Raw genomic sequence first — 18,311 nt, 5'->3', positions numbered from 1 at the left:
TATCAGTTGAATTGGCCAAAAGGCAGGCTCATGGTTAGCTACAGCAGCTGTTTTCTCTCCCTTCACCAAACAGCAAGATCTCCCTGCCTACTTAGCAGGACAAAATCCCTGAAAATAAAATCAAGGCAAAAAGAGCCAAAGCAAAATCCCCTTCAAAACAAGGAATAGAACAGGAGTATGTTCCAGGGAAGAAAATGTACCTAAGCAAGAAGGCAACTAATAAATCAGAGGAAAGACTATTCAAGCAACCTGACTATCTACCCATACAGTAATTTCAAAGGAGAAGAGTGTTATTTTAGGAAAAAAGTAATTCAGAGATGAATTTAAAAAGTGATTCCAAAGGAATGCATGAAAAAAAATGAACGAATGCTTACCAAGTAAGGTACTAAACAAAACCAACAAATCTTTGCTATATTTTAATATTATATTTTCTGTGTTAAGCTATAAGCAAAAGGTAGCAATGCCCTTGAACTAGACCTCTATTGGGCAGGGCGAGGTCCAGCTGAGTGCTGGAGTTCACTCCTGCAATTCAAAGGCTGGGTCATCCACAATGAAGGAGTCCTGAGGCAGCTGTACAAAGTAGGGCAGGCAAAGTAGAAGTGTCCCAAGTATGGGTCAGAGATTCACAGCCACCCCAACTCAGAAAGAATTACAAAAGCAAGGGAATTCACAGGTTGAAAAAACATCTCCATGCTTTCCTAACTGAACAAAAGATTAAATGGCAGAGTATTTCAACAAAACAAATTATATATTTTATTTTATGTCTATATGACAGTATAAAAAGGTCACAAAATTAGGCAATCATCACTCCCTAATAAATGTATGGCCCAACTGAAACAATTCGCAAGGATAATGAATATCTGTCTGTCTCTCTTACACACACACACAAACACACACACACAGGAAAAAAAAAAAAACACCATCAAACCCAAAGGCCTACATTTTGGCACAGATCATTTTCTCATAAATGTACTAATCTTTAGAATTGAGGCATCTACCTTCCCTGTTACATTCCCCCCTACTTCCGCACATACCTCAGTAACCCAAGTCCAGCCCAGACTTCCCCTTCCCCTCCCTCAGCACACGCAGTAGGTTTTCCTGCAACACCCGCCCCAAACCCCATGGAAAAAGACCGATAGAGGTTTGCTGAGTCACACCTGGTCAAAGCATCTGGGCCTCCCTTTTCAATACCAGTGTGAATCTTTCACTTTTAAAAATACTGAAAATAGGGTTTTTCCTACAAGAGTTACTGCTATTTAAAACCTGATGAGAATATTTCAGGGCTAAGGATGAATCATTTAAATAAATCTCAGCTAATCGGGTTTTGAAGAAAGTTATACCAGTGCACCGGTATCTTAAAACCCAGATAAATCTTAGTAGCCCTAAAAACATCAGTGGCTCCTGCTTTACTGTGATCTCAGCATTATTTTCAAATATAATTGTTTTATTGTTTAGCATCTTGAACATTAAGAATATGTGAACATTGGGTTTGGAGGTATGGGTCAGTGATAGAGCATTTACCTAGCATTTGCAAGGCCCTGTATTCAATTCCTACCCAGCATGGCAAAAAAGCAAAAAAATAAAGAACTTTGTAAAAATCATTTAGGAAGCTGAGGTTAGGGGAAAAAAAACCAAACAAATGGCCACAAGATATTGAAAAGTACGAAAGTTTAGAAACCGTTATTATCAGGAATGAGATTAGAGAGAAATATATACACATATACACATTATACACACAAACAAAGTAAATTAATTCACAAAAATTTCAAGTCAAGTTTTAAAAGTAAAACATCCCTCTTTATATATATATGTGTGTGTGTATATATATATATATGTGCGTGTGTGTGTATACACATATATATATATATATATATATAGTTGTTAATGGAACTTTATTATTATTTTTTTTTAATTTATATGTGGTGCTAAGACTTGAACCCCATCATGCCTCACACATGCTAGGCAAGTGCTCTACCACTGAGCACAACCCCAGCCCATGGATTGGTAATCTTTTATATCACCCCTCTCCCCCAACCAGTGTGCAGCACCCTGAGGAATGACTGGATGTACTCGATTTCTTTTCTATGCCAAACAAACACAGTGTTCAGAAAAGAACTCAACAAATATTTGATCCAATTTTAACTGATTCACTGACTTCTGTGAGACTTCTGGGTTTTATTTCAATATTCCTTGACAGGGAATAGTTCTTTCAACTAAAAGAAGTTTCTTCACTTTGCAAAATGTTCTTTGTGTCTTCTCTACCTTCCAGTCATTTTCAACTCTTAACAAGGCTTACAGGTCGGGGCCTCAGAGGTGCTCTCTGAGTTATGGAGATAATGTACAGTGACAAAAAACTGGTCTAGTGACTAGAGCAAACCACTGAAAGTGACCTCAGGGACAACAAAAAGGAGTACAAGCCAGCACACCCAATCCTTCCAACAAAGAAGACATAGCTCAGGAGGAATTAGAGATGTTCTTCATTTTTTTCTTCCTTTCTTTGCAAAATATGCTAAAAGGTATCTACCAACCTATGTGCTTTATATTGTCAATTTTTCTGACAAATCAGTTTGTATCTACTTCTTATGTTTATAAATTGGCAGTGCCACAACGTGTTTTTAAAAATTAAGTCTCTGAAAAAATATGTATTTAAATTACAAACTCAATATTTATAACACAGAGGAGAAGACACAAAAACAAGAAATTATAATTCTTAACTTACCATACATTGGGACAAATGTGAAGTCATACAGATGACAAATATTATAGGCTTCAATTCTAACACCTTTCCAGATTCCTTGGGTAGGAAAAGAAGGCCCCCAGTCCCAACTAAAGGAACACTGTTCCTGTGATTTAAAGGGGGAAAAGAAGATACATTCTGATTACTGTAAAATTTAAATATTATGAAAAACATTTTCTTTTAAAATATTATAAAAATATATGCATATCAATTTGCTAAAGTTGACATAACAAAATGCCATAGACTAGATAAGGTTTTACCAAATGAAATTCATCTTCTCACAGTTCTGGAGGCCAAAAGCCCAAGATCAAGGTGTCAGGTTTGGTTTCTTATGAGGCCTCTCTTCTTGGCTTGCAGATAACCACCTTCTTCTTCTTCTTCTTTTTGTCTTCTTTTCTGTTCTTTTTTGCACTGTGCAACCCTCTTCATTGCCAGCAGCCTAAGGCAGAGGCCAGGCAATGGTTCAGGGCTACAGTTTGCTCTGGCATGGGACACTATGAGAGACAATAACCACCTTCTTGATGTATCCTCACATAGTCTTTTTCTATGCTCAAGCATCCCTGGTGACCTCTCTCTGTTGTCCAAATTTCCTCTTCTCACAACACTAGTCAGATTAGGGCCCACTCTAGCCACTTCATTTTAACTTAATCATCTCTTTAAAAATTTTATCTTCAGGGCTGGGGTTATAGCTCAGTGGTAGAGTGCTTGCCTTGCATTTGTGAGGCACTTGGTTTGATCCTCAGCACCACATAAAATAAATAAATAAAATATATATACTTAAAAAATTTTTTTTCTCTCCAAATACAATTATATTCTGAGGTACTAGGGGTTAGAAATTCCACATGTAAATTTGGGGGCACTATTCAGTCCACAACAATGTGTGTGTGTGCATGCTTGCAAGTAGACACATAAGTTTCTCTGCAGCAACCCACAATTTTCCTCTTCTGATGTTTATACACTTGTATAATCCCTTCTCTTGACTATGTATTGAATCTCAAAAAACAATTCCAACCCAAAGAATATAGCAGAGGTGATACTATTTTCAAAATTGGGTTATAAAAAACTGAGCCTCTTGCTTAGCTCTTTTGGCCAAGGAAAAAGCCAGCGGCCACATCCAGAAACAGCTCTGTGGGGAGACCCATGTGAGGCCTGGGAGGCCTACCAATAACCATGATGAGCCTAGCCCTCATTAAGGCTTGAGACGCCTGCAGCCCAACTGGGTGGCAGCTTGACTACAACCTTGGGAGAGACCTTAAACCAGAAGCAGACAGCCACCCCAGGGTCAGGTTCCTAGTGGACATAAACTGTGATAACAAATGTTTTAAGATAAAAATTTTGGTGTAATTTGCTGACAGAATATATAACTATTACAATAATCAATATATCAACCTATGCAACATAATTTTGTTTTGGGTTTTTTTATTGTTGTTGTTATTGTTTGGTGCAGGGGATTGAACCCAATGGTGCTTAACCACTGAGCCATACCCCGCCCCGCCCTTTTTTATACTTTATTTAGAGACAGGGTCTTGTTGAGTTGTTAAGTGCCTTGCTAAGTTGCTTAGGCTGGCTCTGAACTCACAGTCCTCCTGCCTCAGCCTCTTGAGTCATTGAGATTACAGGTGTGTGCCACAGTGTTCTGCTCATAATTTTAACTGCTAAATTTATTTAGCAGAAATGTTTCTAAGAACATAAAATCCAACTACAAAGAGTTTATTCTTCAAAGGATATTACATTGAGGCAACACAATAGTTACCTTTTATAAATGCCTTCAAAAGATCTCTGAACATAGCCACTGTATTAAGTGTGATAACAATAAAGAATAAGTAACAACACTGAAAGATAAAAACAAGGCTGGGCTCAGTGTTGCATGCCTGTAATCCCCACAGCTTGAGACAGGAGAATCTCAAGTTGCCTTAAGCAACTCAGCAAAACCCCCTCTCTAAATAAAATAAGAAAAAGGGCTGAGGATGTGGCTCAGTGGTTAAGTGCCCCTGGGTTCAATCCCAGGGACCAAATTTTTTTTAAAAAAAGATAAAAACATGATAAACAGTTTAAAAGAAGCTCTAGTGAGACTCATCAAATCCTATCTCCTTGAGTGTGAATTTATTTTTTTTTAATTTTTATTGTTGGTTGTTCAAAACATTACATAGTTCTTGATATATCATATTTCACACTTTGATTCAAGTGGGTTATGAACCCCCATTTTTACCCCGTATACAGATTGCAGAATCACATTGGTTACACATCCACTGATTTACATATTGCCATACTAGTGTCTGTTGTATTCTGCTGCCTTTCCTATCCTCTACTATCCCCCCTCCCCTCCCCTCCCCTCCCCTCTTCTCTCTCTACCCCCTCTACTGTCATTCATTTCTCCCCCTTGTATTATTTTCCCCTTTCCCCTCACTTCCTCTTGTATGTAATTTTGTATAACCCTGAGGGTCTCCTTTCCATTTCCATGCAATTTCCCTTCTCTCTCCCTTTCCCTCCCACCTCTCATCCCTGTTTAATGTTAATCTTCTTCTCATGCTCTTCGTCCCTACTCTGTTCTTAGTTATTGAGTGTGAATTTAGAAGTCTTTGTTTCTGAACACAGAGCCCTAAAGCAATCAGTTCAAATTTTAGACACTGACACAGGAGGCCAAGGCAAACATCTCATTCAATCTTATCAGCTTGGCTATCTGTCTCTCCCATTATGACACTCAATTTCCATAGTATAAAATTATAAAGGTACCAAATCAAAAGTACAAAATGCTTCTCTTAATAAAACCTTTTCAAGAAGAATTTTTCCTATTTCTATTTTTTTAAATAATCTTTTTTATTATTTATTTATTTATTTATTTTTATGGTGCTGGGGATGGAACCCAGGATCTTGAACATTCAACAAAGAGACAACAATGGGAATTGGTGGGGAAAAAACTAGAGAAGTTGGCTCAGGTCACATAGAGCTAAGTATGGACTTCAGCCTAAAGACAATGAGACCCGTGGACAAGTTTTAAGAAGAGGAGTATCGTGATCATTTTTGTCTGAAAAGACCATTCTAGCTACTCTGTGAACAACCAGTCAGAAGAAGGCAAGTGAGAATGCAGGTACATCAGTTAGGCAACCAGGGCAGTATTTCATGTAAGAAATAACTGAATTCAAGACCTAGTAGTAGAAATGGAGCATGCGTAGATTGAAGAGCTATTGAAGAAGTTCCATTCACATCATCAAAAGGATTTAGTCATGGGTTGGTTGGAAGAGGAAATAAAGAGAGAGGGAGGTACCAGAATAACTCTTGAATGTGTGGCTTGAGCAACTATTGCAGGTAGTATCCCATTCAGTAAAAACAAGAAACACAAGAAAAAGGATTTAGATCACAAATGCTGTGCTGAACATACTAAGTTTTAAAGTCCCGGTGAATCAGGCAAATGACAGTGATAAACAGAACTTGAGTATAAGGTCTGGAATTGAAGAGACATGGAGCCAAGGATAGTTACTTGGGAGTTACTGCCAAGTCCATTGGCTAGTTGTTGTTGTTGTTGTTTTAATTTTTATGTTGTAAGTCAATTGGGTACTAAATAAATGAAAGTAAATGAGGTAGCCTAGAGAAGGTATGAAATTAGAGAAGTGTCTATAACAGAAAGACATTTGAATAATATAACTTTTAAGAGAAGCAGAACGTGAATAGACACATAGAAAAAACAGCCAGGATGCAAGCAGGCAACAAAGAGGATGGCCTCAAACACTAATAGGAGTTTGACACCTCTGTCTTTTCTACTGTCTAAATGATGGGAAAGATGGAGGACATCGTCTAAACTGGGCAAATGGGGAAAGCAAAGATGAGAGGGGATTTGTGTTGGTATGGAGAAAGTGGTCCAACAATGGGTGAAGGAAAGTTAAGCTTTTCCTCTTAAAAACCCAGTGTCACCTAGACTCCTAATGCAATCATGCACTAGTATCAGTTCAAGTCCTCATCAGATGTAGTGGCACACACCTATAATCCCAGCAGCTCAGGAGGCTGAGACAGGAGGATGGTGAGTTCAAAGCCAGCCTCAGCAAAAGTGAGGGGCTAAGCAACTCAGTGAGACCCTGTCTCTACATAAAATACAAAATAGGGCTGAGGATGTGGCTCAGTGGTCGAGTGCCCCTGAGTTCAATCCCCAGTTCCCAATAAATAAATCCCCAGTTCAATCCCTACTACTGCCAGTGCTGCTGCTTCTGATTCCGCTGCTACCAGCCTGAGGTTGCCTGGAGGTCTTCTTTCTGGGTGCTGCTGCCACAGAAGAGACCATTGCCCTGGATGCAACTGAAGCCGACATCACTGCTGACCCCCTAAGATCGCCTGTTGAGGCTGCCCCCACAGCTGCAATTGCAGCTGCCCCTGCAGCCCCTGCAGCCACTGCTACAGCCTCTGCAGCCACAACTACTGCTGACCTGCTGCCTGCTGCCAACAACCACTGCCACTACTGCTGCTACCATGGCCTAGAGCACTCCTTCGGGGGAGACTCCAGGTTTGGTTGCATATAGCTGCACCCATTTTGGAACATCAGCTAGGACCTGGGGCCCAGGTGCCAGCAGGTTTACCACCACAAGAGCCTCTGCCTGGGGACTCCAGCTAGGACCTGCAGGTCCACTATGGGGGGTGCCTGCAGGTTTGGAGGAGCCTGAGGTCTTCCTGCTGAGTGGCCCTGTCTTGTTGCTATATCTCAGGGTTGCTCCTTTGCATGAATGTATCCCTGGTGGTCTCTCTGCAAGTAGGAACAGCATTGAAATCTTGGGACTGCAGCGTGGCCAAGCCTGAGGTATCTGAAGTTCAGATTGGTGGAATAGTGACTGGGATTGTGAGGGCTGATCTGGGTTTGGTGATCCCAGGAGACATAGAGAGAGAGGGTGGAGAAACTGTTGAACACTGACAGAGACAGTTTGACTTTGCAGCAAGATTTATTTTATTTTATTTTTTGATTCACTAATCTGTCTACCATATTTGGAACAGGATATTTTTTATGCATCAGTGTGTGGAGGACAATGATATATGAATGGTGTTTTGCATTTTTGTTGTATTCTTATTTCTTTGATTTTTTTCTCTTTGTTTGTATTCTTCCTCTCTCTTGTCTATTTTCTTGGATTTTCTTTTCAACTTTTCTCCAACCAGCAGTCAATCTCTGTTGGCTCCCCTTCCACTCTTCCTATGAATTTTTACTTCTAAATTCTCTCTTCCTCCCCTGCAAATATTGCATACTACACTACCTCTGTTCTCTCATCCACCACTTGAAACTGTAAATCATTTTAACAAATATTCTGTTTGTACTATAGATAGTTATTGAACTCCATTTTGGTTTAATTTGAGAAACCAGTAGATGCCTTAGTGGGAGCTATTAGGTTTAAGGGTATATAGTGTGTATGCTGGGTGCTGTTGATATTGGTCTCACCAGTAAAGGCGAAGCACTGAAAACCTTCAGGGGCACTATGGGTCTGCAGGGTAGAATTTATCCTGCCTTAGATCCATACTTTCAGATGGGAAAACACACTAACAAAATGAAAAAAAAACAAGGGAACAAAATGCCCCAAACAAACCAAGATGCTTAACAACAGAAGCCACTGATAACACAATAGAAGAAATGTCCAAGAAGGAGTTCAGATTGTACATAGTTAAATTGACACGTGAAGTAAAGGACAGTATAAGGAATGAAGTCAAAGAAAAAATATCTAGGAAGTGAAAGACCACTTCAATAAAGAGTTAGAGATCATTAAAAAAAAAAGTAGAAATCCTCAAAATGAAAGAATCAGTAACCAATTATAAATTCAATAGAAAGCATCACCAAAAGACTAGACCACTTGGAAGACAGAACCTCATACAATGAAGTCAAAATATATAATCTTGAAAGTAAAGTTGAACATACAGAGAAGATGGTAAGAAACCAAAAACATAACATCCAAGAATTATGGGATAACATGAAAAGACCAAATTTAAGAGTTATCAGAATAGATGAAGGAGCAGAGATATAAACTGTACAGTCTTTTCAATGATATAATAGCAGAAATTTCCCAAACCTGAAGAATGGAATGGAAAATCAAATACAAGAGGCATACAAGACCCCAAATGTACAAAATTACAGCAGACCCACACCAAGATACATTATAATAAAAATGACTAACACAGAGAATAAAGATAAAATCTTAAAGGCTGTGAGAGAAAAAAAATCAAATTATGTATAGGGAGAAACCAATTTGGATCTCAACTGATTTCTCAACCCAGACCTTCAAAGCTAGGAGGTCCTGGAATAATATATTTCAAGCTCTGAAAGAAAACGGATGCCAACCAAGAATTTTATATCCAGCAAAATTAAGTTTCAGATTTGAAGATGAATTTAAAACCTTCCATGATAAACAAAATTAAAAGAATTCACAATTAGAAAGTCTATATTACAGAACATTCTCAAAAAAAATATTCCATGAGGATGAAGTGAAAAAAAAGTGAAAACCAGCAAAGGGAGGACTGACACTAAAGGGACATTCAACCAAATGAGAAACTAAGACAAATCAAAAACCAGAAATAAATCAAAAGACAGGGAACACAAATCACATCTCAATAATAACCTTGAATATTCATGGCCTAAACTCATCAATCAAAAGACACAGACTGGGGCTGGGGATGTGGCTCAAGCAGTAGCGCGCTCGCCTGGCATGCGTGCAGCCCGGGTTCGATCCTCAGCACCACATACAGACAAAGATGTTGTGTCCGCTGATAACTAAAAAATAAATATTAAAAAATTCTCTCTCTCTTTAAAAATTTTTTTTTTAAAAAAAGATACAGACTGGCAGATTGGATTAAAAAGCAAAACCCAACAATATGCTGATTCAAGAGACTCACCTCATGGGCAAAGACATCCACAGGCTGAAGATCAAAGGATGGAAAAAAACTTATCACTCACATGGATTGTGTAAACAAGAAGGGGTTTCCATTCTCATTTCAGATAAAGTAGACTTTAAACCAAAGTTAATCAGAAGTTATAAAGAAAGACATTTCATACTTCTTAAGGGAAGTATATATAAGCAGGATATAACAATCATAAATACTTATGCCCCAAACAAAGGAGCATCTATATACATAAAAAAAATACCTTCTCAATTTCAAGAGTCAAATAGAACAATAATACTGGGTGACTTTAACATACCGCTCTGACTACTGGACAGATCTTCCAAACAAAAACAAAAATTATGGTATATATGTGTATTAAGAATTGTAATGCAAAAAAAAGTACATGTATAATGGCATAAGTAGACATGAACATACTTTATATACAGAGATACGAAAAATTGTGCTCTATATGTGTAATAAGGATTGTAATGCATTCCACTGTTGTTGTGTATTTTAAAAAAATAATAAAATCAATTTTTAAAAAAAGAATTGTAATGCAAAACAAAAAAGAATAGTGTTACCTTAGATTAGGTAGAGAGAAGTAAAAGGATGGGAAGGCAGGGGATGTGGGGATAAGAAAGATAGTAGAATGAAACAGACACTATTACTTTATGTATATATGTAACTGTATGACCAATATGATTCTACAATATGTATACTCAGAAAAATGAGAAATTATATCCCATCTATGTATATCAAAGTATATAAGTGCATTCTACTCTCATGTATAACTAATTAAAACATATAAAAAATTAATTAAAAAAAGAAAAAAAAACTAAATAAGGAAACTATAGAACTAAATAATGCAAGCAATAATTTAGATTTAACAGACATATATAGAATATTTCATCCATCAATGAATGAATACAGTTTATTCTCAGCAGCACAGAACTCCTTCTCTAAAATAGGCCATATCTTATGCCACAAAGCAATTCTTAGTAAATACAAAAAAACAGAGATAATACCTTGCATTCTATCAGACCAAAATGGAATGAAATTAGAAATCAATGACAAAATAAAAAATAGAAGCTACTGTAACAAATGGAGACTAAATAATACACAACTGAATGATGAATGGATAATAGAAGAAATTAAGGATGAAATAAAAAATTCTTAGAGGTAAATGAGAACATTGATACAATGTATCAAAGTCTCTGTGACACTATGAAAGCAGTAATAAAAGGAAAGTTTATTGCATTGAGTGCATTCATTAAAAGAATAAAAAAGTCAACCAAAAAAATGACCTAATACCACATCTTAAAGCCCTAGAAAAAGAAGAACAAATCAATCCCCAAAGCAGAAGACAGGAAATAATTAATATCAGAGCTGAAATCAATGAAATTGAAACAAAATAAACAATAGCAAAAATTGACAAAACTAAAAGTTGGTTCTTTGAAAATATAAATAAAATTGATAAACCATTAGCCATGCTAACAAAGAGAAGGAGAGAGAAAACTCAAATTACTAAAATACATAATGAAAACGGAAATATCACAACAGACACTACAGAAATGCAGAAGATAATTAGAAGTTATTTTGAAAATTTGTACTCCAATAAAATAGAAAATATCGAAAGCATCAACAAATTTCTATAAGCATGGGATGTGCCCAAACTGAATCAGAATGATATACTCAATTTAAACAGATCAATTTCAAGTGACGAAATAGAAGACACTATCAGAAGCCTACCAAACAAGAAAAGCCCAGGACCGGATGAATACACAGCTGAGTTCTACAAGACCTTTAAAGAAGAACTAATACCAATACTCTTCAAATTAATTCGTGAAATAGAAAAAGAGGGGGCACTTCCAAACTCACTCCATGAGGCCAATATCACCCTGATTCCAAAACCAGGCAAAGAATTATCAAAGAAAGAAAACCTCAGACCAATATCTCTAGTGAACATAGATGCAAAAATTCTCAATAAAATTCTGGCAGATCAAATACAAAAACATATCAAAAAGATAGCACACCCTCCCAGGGGTGCAAGGTTGGTTAAATATATGGAAATCAATAAATATAATTCATTATATCAACAGACTTAAAGCTAAGAACCATATGATCATCTCAATAGATGCAGAAAAGCATTCAACAAAATACAGTACCCCTTCATGTTCAAAACACTAGAAAAACTAGGGATAGCAGGAACATATCTCAACATTGTAAAAGCTATCTATGCTAAGCCCCAGGCCAACATCATTCTAAATGGAGAAAAATTTGAAAGCATTCCCTCTAAAAATGGGAACAAGACTAGTACTTATTCACCACTTCTATTTAATACTAGCCAGAGCAATTAGAGAGATGAAAGAAATTAAAGAGATACGGATAGGAAAAGAAGAACTCAAATTAGCCCTGTTTACTGACAATATGATTCTATATCTATAAGACCCAAAATACTCTACAGAAAACTTCTAGAACTAATAAATGAATTCAGCAAAGTAGCAGGATATGAAATCAACAGCCATGAATCAAAGGCATTTCTGTATATCAGTGACAAATCCTCTGAAAGGGAAATGAGGAAAACTACACCATTTACAATAGCCTCAAAAAAAAAAAAAAAAAAAGAAAGAAAGAAAGAAAAGAAAAAAACCTTGGGAATCAACTTAATGAAAGGTGAAAGACATCTACGACAAAAACTACAGAACACTAAAGAAAGAAATTAAAGAAGACCTTAGAAGATGGAAAGATCTCCCTTGTTCTTGGATAGGCAGAATTAATATTGTCAAAATGACCATACTATCAAAAGCACTATACAGATTTAATGCAATTCCAATCAAAGTCCCATTGACATTCCTCATAGAAATAGAAAAAGCAGTCATGAAATTCATCTGGAAAAATAAGAAACTTAGAATAGCTAAAGCAATCCTTAGCAAGAAGAGCGAAGCAGGTGGCATCACTATATCAGAACTTAAAGCATACTACAGAGCAATAATAACAAAAATGGCATAGTATTGGCACCAAGATAGACTTGTATATCAATTGTACAGAACAGAGGATGCAGAGACAAACCCACATAAATACGGTTATCTCATACTAGACAAGGATGCCAAAAATATTTACTGGAGAAAAGATAGCCTATTCAACAAATAGTGCTGGCAAAACTGGAAATCCATATGTAGCAAAATGAAATTAAACCTCTATCTCTCACCCTGCACAAAAATCAACTCAAAGTGGATCAATGACTCAGGCACTAGAATGGAGACCCTGCACCTAATAGAAGAAAAAATAGGCCCAAATTTATACTATGTCAGCCTAGGATCTGACTTCCTTAACAAGACTCCTAAAGCACAAGTAAAATCAAGAATTAATAAATGGGATGGATTCAAATTTAAAAGCTTCTTCTCAGCAAAGGAAACAATTAATAATGTTAAAAGAGAGCCTACAGATTGCGAGAAATCTTCACCACATGCATCTCTGATAAAGCATTAATCTCTAGGATATATAAAGAACTCAAAAAACTTACACCCATAAAACAAATAACCCAATCAATAAATGGGCTAAGCAACTGAACAGATACTTCAAAGAAGAAGAAATACAATTGGTCAACCAATATATGAAAAAGTGTTCAACATCTCTAGCAATTAGAGAAATGGAAATCAAAACTACTCTTAGATTTCATCTCACTCCTGTCAGAATGGCAATCATCAAGAATAGAGGCAACAATAAATGTTGGTGAGGATGTGGTGAAAAGGTACACTCATACATTGCTGATGGGACTGCACATTGATGCAACCACTATGGAAAGCAGTATGGAGATTCCTCAGAAAACCGAGAATGGAACCACCATTTGACCCAGCTACCCGACTTCCTGGTTTACACCCAAAGGATTTAAACTCAGCGTGCTATCGTGATGCAGCCACATCAATGTTTATAGCAGCTCAATTTACAATAGCTAGACTGTGGAACCAACCTAGGTGTCCCTCAATAGATGAATGGATAAAGAAAATACTCAATGGACTATTACTCAGCTTTAAAGAAGAGTAAAATTATTTTCCAATAAATTGTTGGAGTTGGAAAATATCATGCTAAGCAAAATACACCAATCCCACAAAACCAAAGGCTGAATGACTTCTCTAATATGCAAAAGCTAATTCACAATAAGGGGGGGGGGGGGCACTAGAGAAGAATAGCTTTACCTTAGATTAGGTAGAAGGAAGTGATGGGAGGGAAGGGGAGCAGATGTGGGGATAGGAAAGATGGTAGAATGAAATAGACATCATTACTGTATATGTATATGTGACTGCATGACCAATATGATTCTGCAACATGTTACACTCAAAAAAATGAGAAATCACATCCCATCTATGTATGATATATCAAAGTGCATAAATGCATTTTACTGTCATGTATAACTAATCAAAACAAATAAAAAATTTAAAATAAATAAACAAAATTCAAGTCCTCTAAACTGGAAGAAAACTCAAAAATAATTACTTTGGTGGCTTTTGTTATCTTTTTATTAGATTTTATGAGAAACTAGTAGTAAAATATGAGAACATGTCAGCATACATACTACATATATTTTTAAAATATATATTATATTTGCTGAAGGTTACCAGTCCCCAGAATCACTAATAAATTTTCATATTTGGTGAAAAGTCTGACAAATCCAAATTTTAAAAAATAATTTTTAAAGTTACACTATCAGTCTCATCATTTTCTTCTTTATCTGGTGTTCCCTAAGTTCTGATGTGGTCAGGAAGAAAACCTGGGAAGATAAAGATTCCCCATGAAAATCCAGATACTCTTTCTTATTTCAAATTTTCAAGACCCACCATAGGGTCAGGAAAGAGACTTTTAACTTTTGAAAGGCCACTGGAGTTTCAAGCAAGCAGCATTTCATAAGTGGGCACACCCCACCCTCAGAGCTAAAAACCCATCCTTTGAACAGATCATTACCTTTCGAATAAAGTTGACATGGCATTCACCCTTCTGCACACGAGGAGGGCAGCTGGGAGGCACCTCACGGCTGGTGTAAGCTTTGCTCTGTTTTGTGGCGTACAACACTGCTGACTGGAAACGCAGCTCAATGGAGTTCACGTCTCTGATCACATTGGTAATATCAAAGATCTGTATTAAAGGGGAAGAACAGACATCCCCATGATGTACAAGAATTCTTGTATCTAAAATTTTAGATAAAGGTAGGATATATGAAAAATGTATAAAATATTCAAATCTAGAGTTAGCCTGCCGATGAAAAGCAGCTCTCCAAAACAGCAGAACTTAGTTACCCACTTTTAATTATAACTAAGCATATTCCCCCACCCAAACACAGATTTCTAGGTTTCTCCTTCTATTTTTACTGACAGATGATGGTCCAGGGAAATAGAACAGAAAGTATCTTTAGTCCTGGAATGTCTGCTCTAGCTATTTGCACGCAGCCTTGAACTGCCAAGGATTCCTAGACACATCACGACAACCCAACTCTCTGGAATGCACAGCATGTATTTCTAAGTCATAGTTATATATATATATATTTGAAATGCCTACCCTTGAAAGGAAAAGGAGATCAGGATACAATCTCTTACTCTATTCCAGAAAGAAAACATTTTCTTTTAAAAATAATTTGTCAGTTGTCATCTCCCGTGCAACTCTGGCTCACTGGACAACAGAGAAGAGAATAGCACTGTCCCACACTTCCTAGATACCAAGAACTTTCCAATCATCTCATAATTTGCTTATTAAATCCCCATGATCTATAGTGTTTTCATGACTATACAAATGGGGCAACTGAGAAATACAGTAACTTACTCCTTGTTGCAAAAAGCTTACATTTGTCTCATGGCCAGTTATGCACTTGCCATTCTCTATCTACAAAACAACACAAACACACATGAATTTTTTTCAACCTGATATCATTATGTACTTACGTATTTGGTGAACATGTTGTCAGTTTTCCCAATAGTGACGTTATTCAACAGGATTTCTGAAACTGTATCAACTCCCTCAAATATCAAATTTATCATTTGCCATTTGCTAGGAAAAGAAAACATTTTGAAAGCAAGATGCATAAACATTAACTTACAAAAGTCTTTTTGTAATTAAGAACTAAAGAAATATTTCACAGAAAATGTACATTCTTAAACAGTAATTTTCAACAGAAGTATCAGGAATATTTGTTTAATATTTATTGCTATTTTTTGTTTAATATTTGTTGCTATTTTTTGAGTAATCCAGTTCATCATTATCTATAATATATCTATAAATCACCATAAAATCCAGCACAACTTATAATTTCCAACTGCATCGTTTTTTCTTTCAGTTACTTCACAAAGTTCTTACGAGAATCAAGTTAAATAATAGACACAAAACATTTTCGCAAACTATTACATTCACTGACACTACCTAAGAGAATGTATTAGCTACTAATTTGTATCTCTAAGTGAATGCTATGTGCCCAATACTATGCTAAGCCTCGCAGGAACATGCTCTGAACTTAAGGAGTATGAAAGCTGGCTAGTATTCAAGCCAAATACACAGGAAACAAAAACTTCCAATCTATCCTACTATGTAGTAGAGCCAGAAACAACTTAGGCACTGAAGACTGGAAAATTATGCTTCATTAAGAGAAATAACAAAGCCATTAGGACATAAAAAAATTTTTTAAGAGGGAATATCAGTTGGTTGAATTTTGGATATGTAAAGCTCAAAGTGAAATAAGACTGCTCGGGAGGTGTTATAAGTCATTTGAAAATAAAAGCCTGGAGCCTAGTAACTCCATGATACTAAGCATGATACTAAGTTTTGAATTAGTTTTTTAAGAGACTAGAAAATAATTACCAAAAAGTTTCATATAAAGGGGACAGAAAATTTTTAAAATTTAATAATAATGGTGGTGTATATACTTAAATTACATTCTTCTTTATATAGAAATATATGCTTATAATAACACAGAGCATTACTGAAAATAGTAACTGTAGTTCTCTTCATGGCTTCATAACATGGCATAAATCCAAGGTCTTAGTCTCAGTAGCTGGTCAGCACCACACAGAACAAATCAAGTATCTCTGATTCTATTTAACAATGCTATAAAATGCATACATACACTTACTGGTTACTGGGGAGAGGGTGGAGAAGAGGAAATTTACATAGGAGAACTGACGAGGTCTAAGTGACTTCATTATAATCATTGGACAAATGATTCCATAAAACATGATTTCATGATTAATGATCAGTGGCAAACACAAAACATTAATCACACATTCACTCTTATTATAGTAAAAGGCTTTAATCTGACTTAATTCTCTGATATACAACCTAAGCAAAGGTAAAAGAAAGCTCAAATAATAACTATAGTATATGTACAAATAACTATTGTGTATGTACCTGCTATCAAAAGGAATTTTAAATTCCTTGCTATAAATCCAGTTATCCAAGGAAATCCATCTGTAGTTAAGGTCATTAAATCCATAGTAAGGATCCTGTTGACAAAAGATAAAAATTATTGTAGACAGCTAAGTATATAAAAATAAATCAATAAAACAAATTTCTAACAAAAGTTATTGATCACCTAAAAATTAATGAGCTCTTGGCCTAAGAGCACAAAAAGGTCAGATGGTTAACAATGAAAAATGTGGAAGAAAAAAATTCCAACAAAACACCTGAAAATGGAAACGTTCTGAGATATAAATAATATGGTTTAATTATCAAAGAACGTGGGGAGACTAAGATTGGTAGCACTTGTTAAAATCTGACAAAACCTCTAAAGTATTGGTAGAGACTGAAAGACAGTTTTGACAATAGCCAGCACTCTCAAGGCCTTTTAGTTCTCATTTTGCTTGTTGCTGCCACTACCTCGCTGGCCTCCAGGGGGCACACTTCTCTTCTACTGCCCAAAGGTCAGTAAAACTCCCATTCTTTGGATTCCTTTATTATTTCCAAAGTTAATTTTTTCATTAACTTTACTAAGTGGCACACAAATGATGTCTATAGAGAACACACAGCACACATACAGATAGTTTAACTTACAAACAGAAGGTTTCCTATATTATCCTTGATCAGATATGCAAACTGCTACCCACGAGCCAAATGCAGCTCCCTGCCTGTTTTGTGTGGCCAGCAAGCTAAGAATATGTCCATATATGAAAGTTTCATTGGCACTCAGACATGCCTGTGCCTTTACATATTATATACGATTGTTTCATGCTGCAGTGGCAGAGCCAAGTAGAGGTGTCAGAGACCATATGGCCTCAAAAGTAAAAAATGTTTATTATCTAGCACTTTACTGAAAACACTGGGCATCCCTTGCCCAAGACTAGCCTCCTAAGTGTTCACATATCTTGATTCAGTTTATCTGGCCCCAAGTCCTCCCTTTAATAATCTCCATATCATTCTTTCCCTACCCATTTTCCACCTTTGACCTTTCATAAAAGGGCTCCCAGGCAGACAGCAGAACAGACAGTAGTAAGTGAAGCTTTTCAGTTTGTCTGTGAACATCACCGTGGCTGCAGAGAAGAAAGCTGTGTAGGCACAGAGGGACTCCTCCCGTCATCACGGACAGGGTCAGGGGTTATTAACTTAGGGAATACAACTCCAGATGGAGGAAAAACCAACTTTGTCTAGGTTCCACAAAGGTAAGAGCTAAATGACCTGGTTAGGGTAGCAGTGGCCAGCTGACAGCTGTCCTGGACACCAATCTGTCAGAGGCACTAGAGCATCACTGAGTATGTGTGTA

The 18,311-nt window shown here is 36.5% G+C and overlaps 1 protein-coding gene and 1 pseudogene across 2 annotated transcripts in view; both read right to left on the bottom strand.

Moving 5' to 3' along the window:
* The window catches only part of Manba (mannosidase beta), a 107,748-nt gene that overhangs the window by 74,853 nt on the left and 14,584 nt on the right, over nucleotides 1-18,311 (bottom strand). For both annotated transcript variants that reach the window (XM_058583824.1, XM_046459017.2), the window contains exons 2-5: nucleotides 16,964-17,058; nucleotides 15,508-15,613; nucleotides 14,537-14,707; nucleotides 2,720-2,843 (exon numbers count right to left, since the gene is read on the bottom strand). In XM_058583824.1, the coding sequence (XP_058439807.1) occupies nucleotides 2,720-2,843; nucleotides 14,537-14,707; nucleotides 15,508-15,613; nucleotides 16,964-17,058 (496 nt within the window). The remainder of the gene's footprint in view (nucleotides 1-2,719; nucleotides 2,844-14,536; nucleotides 14,708-15,507; nucleotides 15,614-16,963; nucleotides 17,059-18,311) is intronic.
* Nucleotides 3,147-3,287, bottom strand: LOC124102801 (small nucleolar RNA SNORA42/SNORA80 family; annotated as a pseudogene).

This window comes from Marmota monax, unplaced genomic scaffold, assembly GCF_021218885.2.
Source record: "Marmota monax isolate L192 unplaced genomic scaffold, Marmota_monax_Labrador192_F-V1.1 WCK01_AAM20220418_F8-fsc00002, whole genome shotgun sequence".
Classification (NCBI taxonomy): domain Eukaryota; kingdom Metazoa; phylum Chordata; class Mammalia; order Rodentia; family Sciuridae; genus Marmota; species Marmota monax.
Note: the sequence above shows the minus strand (reverse complement) of the source record. Positions and strands in the feature narration are given on the sequence as shown.